At 40.2% G+C, this 22,042-nt stretch overlaps 1 protein-coding gene across 5 annotated transcripts in view; it reads left to right on the top strand.

Moving 5' to 3' along the window:
• The first annotated feature begins 10,336 nt into the window (after positions 1–10,336).
• PAQR3 (progestin and adipoQ receptor family member 3) overlaps positions 10,337–22,042 on the top strand; it is a 28,043-nt gene continuing 16,337 nt past the window's right edge. For 4 of the 5 annotated variants that reach the window (XR_010409452.1, XR_010409451.1, XR_010409453.1 and 1 more), the window contains exons 1-3: positions 10,337–10,715; positions 13,969–14,131; positions 19,328–19,483. Coding sequence is in view for 1 of the 5 variants with exons in the window: in XM_064584675.1 (XP_064440745.1) it covers positions 10,531–10,715; positions 13,969–14,131; positions 19,328–19,483 (504 nt within the window). In the remaining 4 variants the exon portion in view is untranslated. Of the gene's footprint in view, positions 10,716–11,920; positions 11,986–13,968; positions 14,132–19,327; positions 19,484–22,042 lie in introns of all 5 variants that reach the window. The other variant, XR_010409454.1, reaches the window with a different exon arrangement.

Here is a 22,042-nt window from a genome sequence, read left to right as displayed (position 1 = left end):
AAATAAAAAGCTTATTTAAAAAAAAGATACTGAACACCTAAGGCAATGGAACTACAAATAGAATAAAGACCCCTAAAGGACACTAAATACCTGCAGGAAAGAAAGCAATTACACTGGAGTGTGGTGAATTCAATTCTACAGTTTGCATGGATGCCAGGGGGACACGGACAAAAAGCACTGAACCTATAACTGGAATAAGGGATATGAAAAGTTTCCCAGGGGCATCTGGGTGGCTCAGTCCGTTGAGCATCTGACTCTTGATTTTGGCTCAGGTCATGATCTCAGGGTTGTGAGATGGAGGGCCACATTGGACTCCACACTAGGCATGGAGACTGCTTAAGATTCTCTCTCTCCCTCTCCTTCTGCCCCTCATCTCTCTCTCCCTCTCTCTTCCCCCTTTCTTAAAAAAAAAGAAAAAAAAGAAAAGTTTCCCAGAAAAGGTGATGCTGCAGTAGAGACTTCAAGGATTAGTGGGAGTTATCCTGTCACAGAAAGGAGAGAAAGGTGAAGGGCATTCTAGCCGAGGGAACAGCATGTGCGAAGGAGAATGGAAATAATGTGGTGCATTCAGGAAATTCTGAGTAGTTCAGTATCTCGTTTGTGTGGTGGGTAAGGGGGCTGAGTGAGACAGGGCTCACTGCAATACAAAAACAAGGTCTAGGTCAAGCCCTTATTTTAAAGGGCTTGAAGTATATCCGATAGGATATAGCCAGAGACTACAGGTTTGTCTCTCTGTTTGTTCATAGCAATAAAGAAGATTTAGGTTGTAAAGGGCATAAGGGAAGAGACTGGATTGAGTTGAAGGTGGGGACCAGAAGTAGTTTATGAGATATGATTGAGATTTAAACTACAGCAGTGACAACAGGAATGAAGAAAAGGGGTGGATTTGACAGACTTAACAGAGACAGAATCCAACAGTATATAGTGATTGCTTGAATGTGAGAAGGGAAGATGAGGGAAGAATCTAGCACACGACTGCAAATGAGTGGAAATAGGATGCCACCTCCCAACCCAGAGCAGACATTCCTATTAATAATTATACTCTTCACATCTCAAATCAGCTCTCCCAAGAGCCACTACTTATCTATCAGTGTTAGCAAATAAGTTGTATTTATTTTCCACCTCTTACCTTAGATGACTCCTGAATTTCTAGATAGATGGTGGTACTATCCATAAAAATAGGTAAAACAAGAATTGAAGAGAAAAATTTTGAACTTGGTTTGATATATTCCTGAGTCTGACAGTCATGAGAGACAAGTGGAAATATCTAATAGGAAACTGGATATTTAGGTGTATAGCCAGGGTAGAAATTTGGGTATCAGTAGCCATGTATGTGGAAATTAAACCATAGAATCAAGAAGATTAAAGTCTAATTACAGTGTGTAAAGAGAGAATGAAAAAAGGATCAAGAGCAGAACACTCAGGAACACGGACATTTGTGAGACAGACAAAGGAAGCGACCACAAAAGAGACTAAGATAATATGTTAAGAAAAATAAAAAGAAAACCAGGAGAGCATGGTTACTGAAACCAAGGAAGGAAAGAAAGGCGAAGTGGTCAGTAAACAAGTGTTGCAGATAAGTCAGTACAACATGGACTAAAAAGTACCTGTTGACAGAGACATAAAGAAGATGGCGATGGTGGTCACATCACAGATTTTGGGTTTTCTGCAATCCTTACACAAAAAGAGAAGAGCTAAATAGCAAAACAAAAAATACATGAAAAATATTATAAAAATAAATAGGTAATATAATATCCCTACATATCTCAAAATATGAGCAAATCATAAGACTTGTGTCCTTTTACAGGTATATGTGAAGAAGAAAGCAGAAGGAAGCCATAAGGCATCTGAGACCAACAAATATTCATTGGAAAGGATACAGAACAAATTGAAAGCCACAGTTGAAACTAGGAGGGACTTTGTCCAACCCAGGGAATATAAGAGGTATGGGGTATGGCATAGAAGGGCTGGGGCATTCTAGCCCTTATGAACACTTAAGATTGACCCTCCAAGACTCTCAGCCAGGACAGAGCCCCCACCCTATTTTGAGAGAGCCTGCCACGAGTGCAATAGAAATTAAGGAAGACAGACACAATAAGACAAAGGAGAGAAACGGTGCAGAGAAAAGTGCAAAAGATGAACTGAGTCAGGAAAGGTCAGGAAAAAAGTTCTCAATTTTTGTATACAGAAACAACAGCAGAGGGAATTCCAAAAAGTTAGGAAAACTATCTAAAACAAGCAGCCTTCTAAAGTTCAGGAAAATATAAATTTGCATAAAGCGAACAATAAAAAAAATATAGAGGTCAAATCCCAAACAAAGTTACTATAATAAAAAAAAAGAGAAGAGGGGCACCTGGGTGGCTCAGTTGGTTAAGCGTCTGCCTTTGGCTCAGGTCATGATCCCAGGGTCTTGGGATGGAGCCCCAGCATTGGGCTCCCTGCTCAGCGGAGAGTCTGTTTCTCCCTCTCCCTCAGCCTCTCCACCTGCTTGTGCACTCTAATAAATAAATAAAAATCTTTAAAAGAGAGAAGAAGGGGCAGAGTACCTTCCTTGCATATCATGAGAGCATATAAAAAAAATACATTCTCAAAAAACAGATCAAAACTGTAATGTGTAACTTCAAAGTGAGCTTAAGGACATTAAGAAAATGATAGAAGGAGGCACCTGGGATCATGACCTGAGTTGAAGGCAGACACTTAACCGTCTGAGCCACCCAGGTGCCCCTCCCTCAAGTCCTTTTCAATGAATTTCATAGAGAACCAGCAGCAGAGAACTAAAACAACTAGAACATTAACATAAGGACTAGTAGTATCAACTAAATGTAGAAAGAAAGGAAGATTAAAGAGAGATTGTATGTATATAATGTACACATAATATGATACATATAACATGTATATGTACATATATACATATACACAATATATAACATAATGTATATTATATATGATATATATTATATAATGGTATATAAAATATATATTATATATAATGTATATAACAGCTGTATAAACTGATAGTGTAGATACAGCTACAACCATAAAAACAAAAAGAAAGGGAAGCAAGAATGGGCATAGGATATGCAAAAAATAACTGTTTTCAGTAATCATAATTGTGGTGATAATCAGTATTGTAATCTGATATTGTGTGTATAATGCAGCATAAAACAAGTAATTAAGTGATGTCTTAATTCAATCAGACTAAGCATCCTTGATAACCAGGATTCTCGGTGAAAACCCTGTAGTGCTGAATTTTAATTGGAAATGTCAGGATGAACTTATATGGTATCTAATCTTTAAATATAAATATTTCAATGAGTATACCTAGCACCCATATTGTAGTCTTGAAATACTATTTTCCGTTAAAGAAAACCAGGGCTGTATTAGATTCCTAGGGCAGCTGTAACAAATTACCACAAACTTTGTGGCTTAAAAGGGTAGAAATTTAGGGGCACATGGGTGGCTCAGTCGTTAGACGTCTGCCTTCAGCTCAGGTCATGGTCCCAGGGTCCTGGGATCGAGCCCCACATCGGGCTCCCTGCTAGGTGGGAAGCCGGCTTCTCCCTCTCCCACTCCCCCTGCTTGTGTTCCCTCTCTCACTGTATCTCAAATAAATAAATAAAATCTTTAAAGAAAGAAAAACAAAACAAAAAAAGGGTAGACATTTATTCTTTCATAGTTCTAGAAGCTAGAAGTCTGAATCAAAGTGTCAGCAGGACCATGCTTCCTGTGAAAGCTCTAGGGGAAAATTACTCCTTGTCTCTTCCAAACTTCTGGTATGTTCAGATCTTCCTTGGTTTCTGACAGCATAACTACAATCTCTACCTCTGTCTTCACATGGACATCTCTATGTGTCTGTCTTATCCTCATATCTCTTACAGGGAAACATATGACCAGACTGAAGGTCCAGCTCAATCCAGAATGATCTCATCTTGTGTCCTTTAACTGCATCTGCAAAGATCATTTTTCCAAGTAAGGTCACATTCATAGATTCTAGAAGGACATATCTTTTGAGGAGCCACTACTCACCCCACTACAGTTTGCCCACTAAAATTTATGTCCATCCAGTATACAAAATACATTCACTCCATGCCAACATTCCCAAAAGTCTCAACCAATTATAGCATCAACTCTAAAATCTCATCTAAATATCATCAGACCAAAAGTCCCAAATCTCATCAAAATTAGGTATGAATGAGACGCTAGGTATGATCCATCCTGGGACAAAATTCCTCTCCATCTGTAGTCCTGTGAAACTAGAAAACAAATCATCTGCTTCCAAAACACAATGGTAGGACAGGCACAAGATAGACATTCCCACTGCAAAAGAGAGATATTGGAAGGAATAAAGCGGTCACCAGTCCCAACCAAATTCCAAATCCAGGAGGAGAAATTCCTTTAGGTTTCAAGACCTGAAAATAATCCTCTACGGCCCAATGCTAAGCCTCTGAGCCTGTGATGAGACCTTGCCAGTCTCTGTGCCACTGGGGCTCTCCCTTGGAGACATTCTTCCTTTTTCTCGAAAGGTAACACACATTTACAGCCAAGTAGCTCTATCAGCCAGTTTCCTGCCTATAAGATCTCTAAGTCCCAACAGCCTTCCCTCATTTTGTCTCTCTCTGTCCCCTTCGATCCAAGCTGTCAGTGTTTCTGCTAATGCTACATTTTCAAAACCCTTGTGGGCTACCTATGTATGTCATGGAGGTCTATTAGACAAGAGAGGGTTCTCCACAGATCTTCCCTGGATCACCCCATCTCTGTTCCTGGCTTCTGCCGAGTTGGTTGAGTAAATCCACAAGTCACAAGCCTAATTTTTCTAAGCAAAAGGTTGCCCAGCTACATCCTTGATCCTCTCTCTAGAGCATATTTTTCCAACAATGAACTTCCTAATTTTGATCCTTTGTGATCTGGATAGTGTGAGAAACTCCCGAATTATCAAGAGCTTGAATCTTTTTCACTTAACAGCTCCTTCCTTCCATTTACTTCCTTCCTTTACATTTTAAGTAGTAAGGAGAAACCAATTTGCTCCTTTAACATTTTACATGCCTTCTTCTGGATCTCTGTCTTTACATGATCTTCTTCTGGGCCTGCACATCTAAAATCTCTCCTTTCTCTTATAAAGATTGGATTTAAGGTCCACCCTAAATCCAAGCTGATCTGGAGATCTTAAACTTAATTGCATGTGCAAAGGCCCTATTTCCAAATAAAGTCACATTCAGAGGTACCAACAATTAGAACTTGAATATATCTTTTGAAGGCTACAATTGATCCCTGTGCAAGGGCTTTTTGGGGAAATGACTATAAATCTAGAGCAGTAAATTCACATGATGAGCCAGTACCATCTTGTCACACCAAAAAGAAAGAAGCTGTTAAAGCCTACTAAGGTCATGCCATAAGAACTTAGGAGCCAATTTGAAGAGGCTCCCAGTGACCAAAGATGAAGCAATTTGAGTATCAGTGAAGATATGAACTACAATGAATTGAAAATTATCAAATATCTTTAAATTTGTGAGTTCAAAGTAATGTTTTTAATTGAATTGGTCCTTGTGAAGATAATAGGGAACCAGCTTGTTCTCTTGAAACCTAGGTAAATAAAATGAAAGAATCAATTATCTTGCTTTCCCTATTTGAACTATATCACTGGGTAACCAAACAGTAGAGGAGTATCTCCTTACGAAAATATTCCAGTTAACATAAGGAAACAAAATGACAAAATTTTACTATCACTATTTGGAAACACCATGAATTAATGGATCTAGGCACTGAACATCAATGGTTGGTAACATCAAGAAAGAACAAAACCCAGATATTAGGTGTCTCCAGATGAAAGAACACCTTACCACCTATAGTCTCGCCAAAAGGATCAAAAGGAATCTGATCAAGTTTCTGGATCCCACTGTCAATGTGCAGAAAATACAGATGACAGAGTAACATATGGAACTATATCACGGTTCTACAAAGAGCAGAAAACAGACTATGAGAAAATATATTAGTTCTTTCACAGATAAATTGTAAGCAATGAAAGGAATGGAGGAAAATCTGTACATTTAAAAAAGGACTTAAAAGATCAAGTTTTTTAAAAATGGGCAGACTAAAGCTACCTTGTCAAGGGATGCATATTTGGATAATAAAACCATCAAAAAACCCAAGGTAACAAGCAAAAGGCAAGCAAAAGTCAGGGTATTGATTACTTTGAGAGGAAGGTTAAAGATTGTGATTGGTATGAGGAGCATGAAGTGGATCCTGGCGTAACTGGCAAAGTCCACTGTGTTGTGGTTTGTTTGTTCCCGTATTTTTATTTTACAATTAAGAGGTTTTTGGGTTTTTTTTTAAGTGTCCAATGAGTTTAACATTCCTGGCAAAAGAAGTTTCAATAGAGCTGTAGAACAAAAGTTAGACTGCAGTGAGATAAGGAATGAAAGGAAAGTTAGAAATGGGAATAATAAATGTAGGCTTCTATCACTAGAATTGTGGCTGAGAATGGAAGGAGAGAGAGCTGTAGGCTTAAGATGACATAGGGCAAAGACAGAGAGGTTTCCTTTTTTTCTTTTTGCTCATTTGGTTTAAAATGAATGAGACTTGAACAGGTTTATGTGCCAAAGGGAGAGAAAAAGTAGAAAGCGGAACATTAGAGATGCATTTGAGAGAAGGGTAATTGACAGAGCAAAATCCATGAGAAGACTAAAGGGAATATGATACAAAAAATAGGTAGCAGATTGACCCTAAGTAGGAGGCTGAAAGTGGTCATTTCTACCGAGACAGTGGAAAGGAAATGAAAAATTTGTGGTGAACTTAGAGATGGAGGGCTAACAGCAGAAAGTTGAGGAAGTCCCACTCTCTGTTCTCTATTTTCTCTGTGAAACAGGAAAGGGATTATCTGCTGATATAGGTGGGAGGTGGGGAGCATAAGGTATTCAGTGAATGTTTAAAATATCCAAAGTGGTGTTGGAAGTTCCATAGGGACTGAAAGCTAAATTCATAGCGATACTAATCCATGCCATTTTGTCATTTTCTTCAGAAACTTGAGTGTAGGATTAAAGATGGTATAGTTAAATTGATGAACTCTTTGTTGTTCATTTGTATTTTCAGATCAGCCTAATGAGGCAGGGGAACTGACATCATTGGCAAGGAGCTGGTTAAGGTGATAGGGAAAGACAGAAAGGAGAGTACTGAAAAAATGGGGCCAGGGGAGGAAATAACTCAGGCTTAAAACACTAAGTGAATAGGGATATGGGATGAAAAACAGATTTAGGAGAAAAGATAATGAGTTCATTTTTAATATTTCAAGTTTCTATGTCCAGTTCTAAATGTGAACCCAGATGCCCAGAAGGAGATCTGGCCTGAAACTGCAGATTTGAGAAGCATCACCTTAAAGAAAATATATAGAGTAAAAATAGAATATTAAAAAAAAAAAAAAAAACTGAAGAAAGAATCCTGAAAAACACTCTGGCTTAAAGATCAGGTAGAGAAATAGCAGGTATCAAAAGTCTCTGGGATGGACAGGCCAAAGAGGTAAGGAAAAAATCCAGGTGAAAGATGTCCCCAAAGTCCAGAAAAAAAAGTTTGGGGGTGGGGGGTGGTCAAAATGTCAATGCTGCTGAGATGTGCAAAAGATGCCTTATTCATCTTTGTTTTCTTAGTGTCTAGGAAAACATGTGGCACATAGATGAAACTCAGTAAGTGTAAATGTCCATGTTGTGTCCATCTCAATACCTGCAAGTCTCACTCCAACACTGTTAGAGCTGTAAAAAATGCAAAAAGGGTATACAGGAAGGAAGGAAGGGAAGGGAAAGAAAAGGAAAAAGAAAAGAAAAAAGAAAAAAATATCTCACTCACCCAAATGCTCCATGCCGGTCCCATGTCTCTCCATCCCAGCTCACTGAAAATCATCCTATAAAACAAGGCATAATCCAAGTTCTCCCAAGCTGCATATGCCTGTAAAATACAGACTGACTCATTGAAACAGTACAAATTCAAAGTTTCCTTGCTCTTGGGCCCATGTGAGATGCAGGGCTTACAGCTCCTTGAGAACACCCACCCCCCCCTCCCCCCGCAAGTGTCTCTAAAACCTTAGATGTGTCTCACAGGTGCTTAGGATGGGGCGCTGCCATTTTCCCACTATCTCTTGCTGGGTGGTTCAGTTCTCTATCCTGTCACTTCAAGGCCACTGAGGTCTCCTGCTACATGCAACTGTTGACCCCCCACCCATCCCCAGGTGCCAGAGACCTCACCAGGTGTTATTCCTCTATCAGGCCACTTAGGTCTTCTGTCAAGCACCATGGCTGAACATCCAGAGCCCCCAAAGTTCCAAAATTCCATGGCTCTCTGTGGGGAACTGTGCTTCTCCCTTCTGTGTTCTCATCTGTTAAATGTGCCCCAAAGCAATGTTGCTCCTGCTTACATTGTCTTACAGACCTGAGTGGAAGAGATCTCTCAATTTTTTACTCATAGACCTTAATTTTTTTTTCCTCTAGGATTCAGACATGGATTGTTGTGACATCTAGCTTTTCATATCTGTCCACTCATTTTATATCTGCGTTTTTTTAAGTGCTTGATGTCAAAGAGTGCTTAATTTAAAAATCAAACCACATGAATGAATCAGAGAGAACTGAAATGGGTTATAAATTATTGAAATCATACAGAAGTCGTTTTGCAACAGGTTTCATGGGCATTGCTGACGGTCAAAGCAGCTGCCATTCTTAGTTCTTCATTCTAGTGTCCCATCATTACCATAACTCAGCTACTTTCTCAATCTCTGATCATCTCTGAGCACCTTTCTAATTCTGTTTCAAATAACAGACTGCAGACTTTCTTCCCACATGTCCAGGTCAAATTCCCAAGAAAGAAACTGATTGGACAAGCTAATTACCATTGCTATTGTACGGACATTTGTGTCAGGATACCTTTGCATCAGCAGTGACCACAAGTTAGTGTCATGTGGTACCAGCAAGAATACATGCGCAAGGAGCTTCCCAGAAGGGGTCAGTGGGAGTGACAGGCATTTTCAGACATGAACTTCCTCCATTAGGAAATAAGAATTCCTGCACGTAGTAACCTTCAGTAAAGATAAGGTACTAGGCACACAGTTAGCTCTCAAATATTAGTTTTAGTTCCACGGCTTAAAGAATTCCTTCGCATGACATTAAGTCCATTTAGGATATTTTTATCTTTCCAGTTTTATCTAATACATCTTCACTAGAATTCTAATAATGGCTAACATTTTTGGGGTGATAACAATATGCCTGGCACTTTTCTATTATTAAATGGATTCACTCATTTCATCTTCACAACATAAAGTACTGCCATTACCCCTATTTTATCAATAAGAAAACTGAGACACAAAGATGTTAAGTTCTTGCACAAGGGCACATAGCTAATAAATGGCTGAACAAGAATTCAAACCCAGGTATCATGGCTTCAAACCTCAGAACTTATCACTAAGCCATACTGTTCCTCAAACATCAGCTAATATTACTACCATAATAATATATAAATAACAGGAATAATGAGTGATTACTATATGCCAAAGAATGGGCTAAGGATACTACATATAGGGGTGCAAAACTGTTTCGTCCTGTCGCCGTTATTAAAAAACATTTGCATCATAGTGCACGGCCAGAAACAAAGAAATCTGTAACTTTTCCTCTAAGCATTGTATTAGCTGCACCCCAAGTCTGGCTATGTTCCATCTTTATCATTCAGTTCAGTAGATTTTCTCATTTCCATTGTGATTTCTTCATCAACCCATGAAATACTTAGAAGTGTTTTGTTCAGTTCCAGACATTTGGGAGTTTTTAGTTTTCTTGTTTATTTCTACTTTAATTCTATTGTGGTCAGAGAACATGCCCTGAATGGTTTCAGTGTTTTGAATGTCGCTGGGGGTTTCTTTATGGCTTAGTGCATACTCAGTTTTGGTAAATGTTCCAAGTGCATCAGCTTTCCTCCATTTTCAGCTACTTCAAAGGGCTGACTTTAGCTTTAAAAACCTCGAGAGTCCCTTCTAACACTACGTGTGAGATTCTAAGCATCAGTAACTGGTGAAGAGTTAGCTCTCGTTCTTAATTTTCTTCCAGTGAACTCTCTTCTTTTCCCCTTGAAGAAAACACCACCTGTATTCGCCTGCAGAGTTCTGTGCTCTTCCCACCGACGAGGAGAGACTGGCACCTCGGTTCCGCCGCCCGGAGCGGCCGGAACGCCGGCCCCGAGCAGCCCGCCCGAGCGCGCGTCCGCTCCCGCGCCGCGCCAGAGCAAGCCCAGCGCCAGCCCTTCCTGCCCCAGAGAAGGCCGAGGGGCGGGGCCCGCCGCGGCGTGCTGACGTCAGAGAAGGCTGCGACGCCGCCGGGTCCGCCGCGGCGCTGACGGCGGTGGCCGGCCGGTGTGAGCGCGGAGCGGGGCCTGGGCAGCGGCGGGACCGTAGGACCTCGCGCTGTGTTCTCGGGCTCCGGGGCGGGGGCGGCGGCGGCAAGGCCCCCTCCCCGGGGAGGCGGGGCCTGGGCGAGCTCCCCAGAGGGGGAGCGGCGGCGGCAGGGAAGGATGCATCAGAAACTACTGAAGAGCGCGCATTACATAGAGCTGGGCAGCTACCAGTACTGGCCGGTCCTGGTGCCCCGCGGCATCCGCCTCTACACCTACGAGCAGATCCCTGTGTCCCTCAAGGACAACCCGTACATCACCGACGGCTACCGGGCCTACCTCCCCTCCAGGCTGTGTATCAAAAGGTATGGTCTTGCCGCCTCCGCGGGGCGCGCGTCAGGGGGCGCGCCGGCAGCCTCTCCTCCCCACCTACACCCTTTTTGTCTGGGGTCTGTCTGTGCTGCTTTCCCCGAGCCCATCATTTCCTAAATGCCCCGTCCTTCTTATTCCTTTTTGCCATTTCTCCCTTCTCGTTATCTTTCTTCCTCCCCGGGCCTGGGTGCTTGATCCACGGAATAATAATGACAGTTAACAATGATTTTAATTACCACCATAGCAATTTCTCCTGTGGTGCTCTGCAGTTTACAGAGAGCCTCTACATCCTTTATCGCATTTGGTGCTTACTGGAATCGACTCCACTAACAATGGCCAAGTGATACTTGCCCCAGTGTATACCTAACCTTTGTTTATTTTTAGATCAGCCCTATGGAAGTGCAGATGGTTTGGGCCTGATAAATGCCCAACATGATATAATAGGAAATTGCATTAATATAATAGAAAACAGGTTCACATTGCCATATGCATGCATAGGTATATCAGAGAAATCCCTGATTCATTCATTCAGCAGATACTATGGAGCCCCTCCTAGGTGCCAGGCACTATACCAGGTCATGTAGAGAACAGCAGATATGGCCCTTGTTCTCATGAAACTACTAAGGTTTGGTCTGAAAGACTAAAGAGGTAATTACTCTACTGCATAATAACCATTGTGAAAAATGCTGTGTAGGAAAAGAACTATAGCGAAGAGAGACTCTTAACGGGCACCACCCTCTACTAGAGCACCCTAGAAGCATTTCTAAGAACGGCATTTCTTTATCATCTAAACCTTTAAAACCATGAGTCTCTTGAAAGCCTGGGTTTTAAAAAATAAAACCAAAAAATCAGTGTTCTGGTTCTTAGGCTAGCTTTGTGTTAAAACTCACTGTATGTACTTAAATAAAGAACCCCACTTCAAGAGAATTAAGGTACAGATATTGGTTAGTTCTAGGATGCTATAGTGACAAACTCTAGTGCTGGAATGTTGAGTTGCTCAGGAAGCAATCACACATCTGATTCTTGGTCTTCTTTTCAGCATGGTCTTTCCCCAGTTCTTTCTGCCCTGCCTGGAAAGTGTTTTGGACTCACAGTCACAAGGTGACATTCTGCCCATCCCCACTCAGTGGATGGCCCACAGGCCTTCACAGTTTGACTCCTAAGTACTATTTGCCTCCCCAGTGTCTCCTTTGCATAGGTTATTATACAAGAAATCAGAGCTGGGCCTTGCTATGGAAGTGAAGTTCCACAAGGACAGAACAGGTAGTGAATTACCTTAATACCTTAAGTATTTTATTACCCATGTAGTTGTAGTCCTCTGGATTCTGATGTTAGTGTCCAATTCTCATGGACTGAGAAGTGAAATACATGTAGTGCTTTGATCTTGGGCTGTTGAGTCAAAAAGACTCGGGTATCCAGATCTGCCACTTAACCATTTAATGAATCTTATTTTACCCTTTTGTAAAAACAAGGATAATCACAATTCCTACTTGAAAAAATATTAAGGATTAAATCAGATTATGTGTATAAAATGCTACACAGGGCATGACGCCTAACAGGCACTCAATTAATGGTGACTTGTTATCATCCTGATTATTGATTTTGAAGCTGAACCGAGAAGTGTTAACTTCTCACAAAGTAAGAGTAGATTCTCTGCAGGGAATATTCTTCCAAATGCTCTTCCCACCAGCTTGGTCTTTTCCAGGTTCACCTTTTGCCCTCTCTTCTTTTAGCTGTCAAGAGTGACCAGGACAGATTTTGGATATAAGGAGAGGTTTTGTATGTTACAGGTGTTCTGCCAACACTCCTGTTAGTTGGAAGGAGCATGCCAAGGTTGTGCCTCTCAGTTCAGTTAATCAGGTTATGCTGGGTTTCACAAAGTGAAAAGTTCTGAGGCAATAGGCAAAGCAGAGTATTGATCATCAAACTAGTCCTATATGTTCCTTCACATTCCTGCATCCTCACTCCCCCCCCCCAATATGAGTAGTCTTTATACTTGATGCTTATACAAGGTAAAGCCTGAAATTCATGATAAGAAGATTCACTTTATTCTTGATGATTGTTTGATAATGTGAAACCCTGTTATGTTTATGATGTGTAAAAATGGGAAAATGAGAACCATGGTGATTCCTACAAATTCAGTAAGTTAGCGTTATACATTAATGCTTATTAATAAGGAATCTGAACCAGTGAATGTCAAAGACCTTAATTCAAACAAAAAGATTAGATTTTGCAAGAGAGATGCAGGAGAATTTTAAACAATAAATAATCAGATGAGTTCTATCCACAGCTAGGGAAACATTTCACAAAATGGAGCTAGAAGGGACTTGCAGCAGCATCTAATCCACCTCCCTTGTTTTATAGTTGAAGAAACTGAAGCCAGAGAGGTTAAGTGACTTGCTTATGATCACAGAGCTAATTTGTTGCTGAGGGTGAGAGTGGAGGGACAGTGAGCCTCTTGACTCCTGGTTGGTGTGGTACATTCTACACCAACCCGTGCTGTTAAGGCTACTTAAACTCAAACCAGTTAGACATTTAGTGGGCAAATAGTACTGATATTTAAAGTAACCTATTGTTCCTAAAAAGGAGAAACTCATGCGACCTAGGAACTAGTTTGGTTTCACACAATCACAGCAAAGCTGTTCCAGCATGCCTATCTTAAAGGGCATTTCCAGTGGAACAGTTTGTATTTATTCTGCTTCTCTCGAGTCTGTTTAGCTTTGCATTTGTATTTAATGTGTACTAAAAAGGTATTTTAAGTTTGTGCCTAACCTTATACTTAGGTTTTTGGATACCTGTTTTTGAACATGAAAGTATGGTAGCTAACATCCAGTTTTAATCTGCACATTGATTTCTGTAGACATTTAGCATTTAATCTGAACAAGGCACTCTGCTTGGGACAGTGATGTCATAAAGATGGATGGTGCCAGCCATCAGGGAGTTGATAGGCTGGAGGATGAGATGGAATTTATACATAAATAACTCAGATGAGGAAGGAAATGGTAAATATGATAATAGAGGTGAGCACCAAAAAGCTCTAAGATCTCAGGATTGGTGGAGATGTGGAAGAACCTAAAGATCAATTGAACTAAGTGAGATATCGTATTTACAAAGGCAAAGATGGGGTTAAGGGCATAAAGCAGCAAATGTTAGATAATTGCCCCCCACAAACTGTCCCTAACCTTCTAAATGCTGATGGTGAGCAAGCCAATATGAATCTGAGATGCATGTCTGTTTGTTTTCCAGTTTGTTTATTTTATCTAATGAGACAGTAAACATCTGGAGTCATTTGCTGGGTTTTTTTCTCTTCTTTACCCTGGGAATATATGATATGACATCAGTATTACCTTCGGCAAGTGCGTCCAGAGAAGATTTTGTAATTTGTTCTATTTGTCTTTTCTGCTTCCAGGTAAGTCATTTCACAAACATTATTATTGGTAGAGAGAACTTTGGTCAGACAAGCTTGGGCAGGTGATCTTACGTCACAGCCACCACTTGTTTTTATTAAAGAGTCCCAAAATAGCATATGGGTTAGCCTATTCATTTTCATAATATAAGCAGCAAAAATGTTTTTATTATAGTATATTTGGACTTCACTGTTAGAGTATACTTGAAATCCAATAGATTTTAAAGATTAAAAAAAATGCCTTTCCTTTTCTCCTTCCCTTTTTAGAGATTTCTGTTTTAAGATTAATATAAGGATAGGAACCCTATTTTCTGGCTGAGATAGAACACTAGTTACTGGGGCGCCTGGGTGGCTCAGACGGTTAAGCATCTGCCTTCGGCTCAGGTAATGATCTCAGGGTCCTGGGATCGAGCCCCACATCGGGGAGCCTGCTTCTCCCACTCCCTCTGCCTGCTACTTCCCCTGCTTGTACTCACTCTCTCTGTCAAAAATAAATAAAATCTTAAAAAAAAAAAAAAAAAAAAAAAAAAAACACTAGTTACTGCTTAAAACTTTTTTCAGAAGATTTCCCATCTTTTTCCTATTTATATGTCTGTGATTTCGGTATTTGTTTCCATACTGTCTTAATTTTAATGTCTTGTTTTGCTGGTAGTGATCTTTTCTGTTGCTTTAATGTTCGTTTCCTTTGGTCTTTTTACGCTTGCCTGGTTTCAGATACTTTCAGTTTCTCCTTTCTACCTCTTATATTTGTTAGTTCTCTAGCACTTTCAGTTTTCTTCAAGGATCTGTAAAATTCCTTTAAAAGTTATATATAATATTTTAAAAAGAAATAATTCTGAAGAAAAAAACAAATGTGGACTGAAATCCTGCTGACATTTGTAAAATTTTAAAAAAAAATGCTGAGTGTACAGAAAAACATAAAAATTAAAAGCTGTCACCCCCCTCCCCCAAATACAGGCCAGCACTCCCTGCAGTTAGCCTGTGGCTACCATGTGAAAGGTGCATCTGTACTATACGTCAGCTGCACAGATGTTGTTTTCATGATACATCATTTAATTTTAGACCTTTAGGGCACCTGGATGGCTTAGTCGTTAAGCATCTGCCTTCGGCTCAGGTCATGATCCCAGGGTCCTGGGATCGAGCCCCACATCGGGCTCCCTGCTCAGCAGGAGGCCTGCTTCTCCCTCTCCCACTCCCCCTGCTTGTGTTCCTTCTCTCGCTTTGTCTGTCTCTGTCAAATAAATAAATAAAATCTTAAAAAAATAATAATAATAATTTTAGACCTTCATCATTCAACTCAAGACTTCGGAGTTAAATGACTAAAAACACATTAGGAACATCTCCCTTCCCCTTTTTTCCTAATTCTAGTTTCTGGAATAATATTTTAAGTTTCGTTGAGGGAAAGAATACTCTTGCATTTTTGTTATTATTATTTGAAAATTATTTTTTCTTTAAATATTTTTAAAGTATACTCATTTTGTCCTGATTGCAGCCTAAACATCTCTTAGAATCCATCTCTGGTTTTAAAACAGAAATGAATCAATTTCTTTATAGTTAAATCTTTAGATGTATCTTATAGACTAAACTGGTTTATACTCTACTGTTAATTATATGGATAGTATATCTACTTTGAAAATCCCACATGTTTTCCTCTACCCCCAGGCCTGCCCTTTATTCCTTCACCATCCAGCCACAACTGACGTTAGTTCAAGGAAAGCATATTAATCTTCATATTGGCTTAAGAAAACAGTGCATTGCAGAACTGAAAAACTGAAATAATTACAACTGCCAATGAAGAAAAACCCAAAATGTTAGGGTGACTTGCTCAGGATTATTCAGCAGGACGGTAAAATCTTGTTCTCCTGGCCTGCTAGTGCAGTGATCTTTGTTACACACTGTAAAAGTTGCTAAAGGCAGCAAGATGCTAACAACAGCTAAAGACAGCAGATTTTTCCTACTGAAAACTGCCATCTCTATTATTTTTTTTTTATGAAATTAAATTTATAACTTGTTGACTCAATTTTGTCAAATTCTTAGAGCCAGCAGGCAGCATGATAAACCACAAATTAAGATTGATTTACATTTAGGGGCTCCTGGGTGGCTCAGTCGGTTAAGCATCTGACTCTTGATCCCTTCTCAGGTCATGATCTCATGGTCTTGGGACCAAGCCCCACCTTGGGCATCTGTGCTGGGTGTGGAGCCTGCTTAGGATTCTCTCTTTCCTTTTCCCTCTCTCTCTCTCTCTCCCCTTCTCCTTCTTGCCCCCCCCAAAAAAAGAAAAAAAATGATTGATTCACATTTAATTTTTAAAAGACATAACATTTTTTTTCTTTTTCCCTTCTACCTTTTTTTTTTAAATATTTTTATTTATTTATTTGAGAGAGAGAGAGAGAGAGAGCACAAGCAGGGGGAGCAGCAGAGGGAGAGGGAGAGAGAGATGCAGGCCTCCCCGGGAGCCGGATGCGGGGCTTGATCCCAGGACCCTGGGATCATGACCTGAGCCAAAGGCAGACACTTAATCCACTAAGCCACCCAGGTGCCCCTCCCTTCTACCATTTTATACGCTCAGTACTTTCCCACCAACCAGATTAATAGAGTACATTCTGAAAAGTAGAATGTAATTTTAGGGGCTTTGAACTTTCCCAGAGGTCTTTCTGTCTTAGGGAAGAGTAGAATCCAGGAATGCCTTCCCCTAGATTCAGTTCATTTGCGTTAAGTTCACAGTCTACATCCAGGCACTAAGCTAGGCATCATGAATTCAGTGCTGAACAAAATCAGCCTGTCATAAAGATCTAGTCACCTAGGTAGGAGGGCAGAAGGGAGAGTGAGGCAGGGGTTTAAGCAGATAAAAGTAGTTTGTGTAAAGGCCCAGAAGCAAGAGACAGTTCAACACTTTCTGGACTTGTAGGGGTTGGCCTTTGTGGTTGGCTCGTGGGAGAATGGAGAAAGATGAGGCTGGCGGGAGGCAGGAGCTAGATCCTGAAGTATTTGGTTATCATGCCAAGGAGATTAGATATAGGATGTCACACTCTAATTATCTGTCTGCCTTGATGGAGTGAGAGAATCCAACAAAAGGAAACTTTCCAGAAAACTGAAACCAAACTCAATTTGCCAGATAATTTTTCAGTCCGTTTTTTTTTTAAGGAATTCTAATAATAACACATTTCTTTTAAAACTTAGAACAGATACCAAGTATAGGTTTACTTTTTAAAAACTCAGTGTTCTCTGTTAACACTATATATTTTAATTGCTTTTGAAAAGTATAATTTTTCTCTTTATTTTCCTTTTCACAATGAAATTAGCCTTATTGTTGTTTCTTGCTATAAAATATACTCACGTAGGAATTCAAACAAACAAAAAAGTGTATGGAAGAAAGTAAAAGCCATTTGAAATTCCACTTTCCAGAGGTAAGCACATTTGACATTTGTGTATGCACAGGTGCCTCCCACCTACTTGCCTACCTACTTGATCATCTCTGCTTGCTGTTTTGGTCACTCAACATTGTGACAATGAGATCTTTCCTTGTCAGTGAGAATACACACCTCGGTGTCCTCAGGATTTACTGTGTTTAATCTCAATGATAATTTGAGAAAACAAATAACCAAGCTTCTGAGAGTTATATTTAATTGGGTCAGTGAACTCTGACTTGTGGCTTACTAGCCAAAGCCACAGACGATGAAGATTTTAGACTGTGGATGAAGAAATGACATTGTGGCTAGGTACATTGTTTTGAATATCGATACTGAAGCTGTGGAGCCTGATTAGGTTTAATGACCAGACTATAGACTGGCTAGCTGACCCATTTTTCTGCCTGAGCAGTTGCTTACAAAATATTTATCAGTTTGACCTACTTCATATCATTTATCTGTGCCAGTTACTGCAACCCCCGCCGTCAGTGGCTTACTAGAGGCTCTTGTCATTGCTTTCCAGGGCTACTCCTGTAACCTCCCATCTTAGCCTTTCCGTAAGGCTGCGCTTAAAATCTTCAGTAGTATCACACCTCGCCCATAATATTGACGTTAAAACTCTCTGAGGTGTAGGACTTGTCATAATTGTATTGTGAAGAGGGCCACATGACATTCCTTAATGGTTCTCTGTTTCTCAATACACTGCTTTTCCTGTGGACCCTCCAGTAAACATGTGGCCACCTTTATTTATATTCTTGATGAATGCCAGCTCAGGTGGCAGCCCTTCTGTGAAGCTCTTCTCCCCACCACTTCACCCACCAAACAAATGCACACATACACCCACAAACCAAGGCCCCTTCCTCCTCTGTTTTCTCACTGTGACTTCTTACATCACCACTTGTTTGTCCACTTGTTTCAGGAAAATCTTTCAGACAGTAGAGGTCTCATCCTTGTATCCCCAGGGCATGACACACAGCAGGTATTTAATGGCTGGAGGGAGTTCAGCCATGGAAACCTTATCAGTCTTCAGAGGAGCTGCTTGAATCAGATTAGCTTTGCTCTCAATTTGGCAACATATAAAAGTCAGCATACATCACAATTATTTTTTCTCGGACACAAAACTGTGTTTAACTCACAACCCAAAAGTAAACTCTACAGTGAAATCTCATATAGACATAGAAAGTCTTAAGTGTAAAAAGCAAAATTGTAGAACAGAATGTATTATGTGATTCCATTTGATTAAAAAGAATATATCGTGTATTTGTGTACGTGTGGACTTGTATGTCATAGGTGTTTGATACATTCATTGAAGATACCGAGGACACATAACAAATGTTATCAGGAGCTACTACTGGGGAATAGCTTAAGTGGAGGAGCTTATGTTTTTACATCATACAATTCTATGTTCTTTGATTAATTTTTTAAGGACTACTTCTAGTGGGTACTTTTTTAAAAGGAAACTCATTCGTGAATCCAAATAAGCCTCAATTAATATTTTAAAAACATTTACATTGTATAATTTTCCCACTGCTGTGCTACTCATTTAAAATTTTATATTATAAAGTACCTACCATTTTAAATTTCTTTATTACTGTTATCCCTATTTTACCCATAAGGAACCTGAGAAGTAGAGAAATGACATGGCTTGCCTTATGGCACAAAGCCAGAATCCAGGTTCAGGTCTGTTTGGCCAAAAAGCCTGGGCTTGACCTAACCACTTCCCTGAACATCACACAAGTTGCTTTAATTTCTTTTTGTTTCACTTTGCTGAGATTTGTTTTATTTTCCATAGGTCTGTATGCTTTGCTCTGTGGGCTATCATCTTTTTTCCTGCCATCGATCAGAAAAAACCTGTCGAAGATGGATGGCATTAGATTATGCAGGAATTTCTATTGGAATACTGGGATGCTATGTCTCCGGGGTATTTTATGCATTTTATTGTAATAACGTAAGTAAGTTAAAACATTTTACATTCTATGTTTCACGTAGGTCTTGGGTTTTCTTGCCATGGTTCCTTTGAACTTCTGAATAAACACATAATTAACTTGTAGAAGAAAGAAGAGTCTTGTGTAAACTCATTTTTCAAAAGGGCCCTTTGATCTCTAGTATCTATTACCAGATCCATACTCATTTTACTAATTTTCCATTGAAATACATGAAGGTATTTTCTTAAAACGGATGTAAACACTACGTTATTAATGTTTCCACCAAATCCATATAGCTACATGACTCCTCAGATGCACATTATATGTCTTTTATGTTTATAGAGCTGAAGTTAAAGTTAGCGCTTGATGAAATTATGAAGCTTGCTGCTGCTTTCCATTTCTCCTGGTCCTTTACTCGCCTTTCAGTGAAAAAAACAAAGGGTTTGTCTGTGAGCATGTTGACCCAATTCTTCATAAGAAATACGTTTCCCTTCTTTAGCCTTATATTTGGAGGTAAGCACAGAGACAGACCAGCTGGGTGGTGAGTGACTTTAACAAGTATGTATCTGTTCTGAGTTCGAGATCAGCTCTACTTTTGACGCTGATGTGACAGAAGTCAGTTGTTGCCTTGTGCAAAGCAGTGTTTACAACGCTGCTGTCGGATTATATTGGCCTGCCAGACTATGGAATACAGTCCTTGGCTCATCACCTCATGTCCCAGCCAAGGAGGCAAACTGAATCTTCCACTGGGCTCAACACATCTCAAGCCCTCCCGTTCAGGAAGTCCTCTTCAGCTCTACTCTCTCTTCCGCCTGCTCGCCTACCTTGCTCTTCTCTTTCGTCCTTTAGTTCCCTCCCTTTCAGAGCCAGGACGGCTGCGCAGGGGCAGTATACGTACTAGGTACTTGTAGTCCTGCTCACAGAGGAATAGAGCCTGTCCTCTCCGCAAGCCCTCCGCATGTAGCAGGTGCTCCAAGCCATATTGCCCAGCCTTCGCGTACTGGGAAGGTTGGCTGTAGCGCAGGACTCCTCCGACTTCGGGAATTCTTAAGTAGGACCTTTGTCTCTGCACAATAACAGAGATAACTGCCAGTAAAGCTAAAGGGTAAAACTAGCAAAGAGAAAAATCATAAATTTGGCTTGAACTAGGAGAATTATTGATGGTAGCCACTTACATATGAGCCATTTGCTTTTTAGGCCTAATTACTTTGGAACATAAGCATTTAATTAAATATATGTGCAGTTAACCTTGTAAGTTGATTTGATTTTAGTAATAAAATGTTCATATCTGCTCAGCTTTCATTTACTCATTTTGCATGAAACCATTTATATCTTTTAGAAGATTTGGAATAAGCTGATAACTAGGAGCTTGTGAGGGCAGTCATGTCATATTTGAATTGTTTTACTATCTTATTCTTTCTCTGAAAGCTAACCTGTTTTCTATTTACCTTTGCCCAAACATACCTGATAATTCAAGAGAGCAGTGGGACACTTCTTGTAAATCTCTTTTCAGAAAAGCTAGGTTTCCAAGAAAAAAGAAAGCCACTAGAGCTAATGATCACTTAAAGGAAAAATGGTTTTCTTTCCTCTGGTACCTAATCATTTCCAAATATTCAATTGCTGTAGTGGCTCTTTATCTTTTAAGAACACAGGCTGCTTTGAGAATGAGAATGAGAACTCTGGACCTTCCATCCAGGGGAATATACATTTGGGCACAGATTAACCAAACAATTTGACATGTGATTTCAGGAAGCTAATAGCCCCACAGAAGTCCTTGGAGCCCAGCTTAAGAACTCTGCTCTATGTCATGCTAACTTTTGAGCTTCAGCTGCTCATTTAGATACCTAAATATTCTGTAAGCCCTTCAAACTTAATCTGTTTTAAAATGCACATTTCATGCTTTCCCATTCTCTCTCCCCCACCCACACAAACACCACACCTGGATTATCTTTGCTCATTTGCCCCATTAGTAGAAACCATTTGCGTGGCTTTAAATAATGGAAACATTCTGGCCATCCTCTGCTGCCTTCTCACACATCCAGTCAACCATTAAGATTTGAGTTAATTTTTAAAAAGTCTCCTGAATCTGCTGCTCACATCTCTGTCTTCCTTGTTCAACCAGAGTCCAAGCTTCCATTCTCTCTTTGAATCAGTTATTCTAATACCTTCTAGCTGGCTTCCTGTCACTGCTTTCTTTTTCATACTGATGTCAGAGTTATCTAATAAATCATTTGAAACACAGGCCTGTCATCTCATTCTTTCTTAAAGAACCTGCTATTCCCCCAGTGCCAACATGTTAAAATTCCAAGTCCTTAGCCTGACAGTACGCCTGCCTTTCAGCCTCCCTTCTCAAAACCTTCCCACTGTATGTGCTGTTCCTTTTCCTTGAGAATTCCCTCTTCCCACACAATCATATGTATTCCTCAAGAATCATCTGCTTAGATACCATCTCCTCTGTGAAGTATTCATTAGCTATTCCAGGTAGCAGACGCCCCCTCCTCTGTGACTCTACAACGTTCTGTTCACAGCTCAGTTACAGTACTTACCAGTGGATTATAATCATTTGTTCATGTCTGCCCCCC

This window comes from Mirounga angustirostris, unplaced genomic scaffold (assembly GCF_029215605.1).
Source record: "Mirounga angustirostris isolate CCGP_5_RB_7025 unplaced genomic scaffold, mMirAng1.0.hap1 SCAF_2, whole genome shotgun sequence".
Taxonomy (NCBI): domain Eukaryota; kingdom Metazoa; phylum Chordata; class Mammalia; order Carnivora; family Phocidae; genus Mirounga; species Mirounga angustirostris.
Note: the sequence above shows the minus strand (reverse complement) of the source record. Positions and strands in the feature narration are given on the sequence as shown.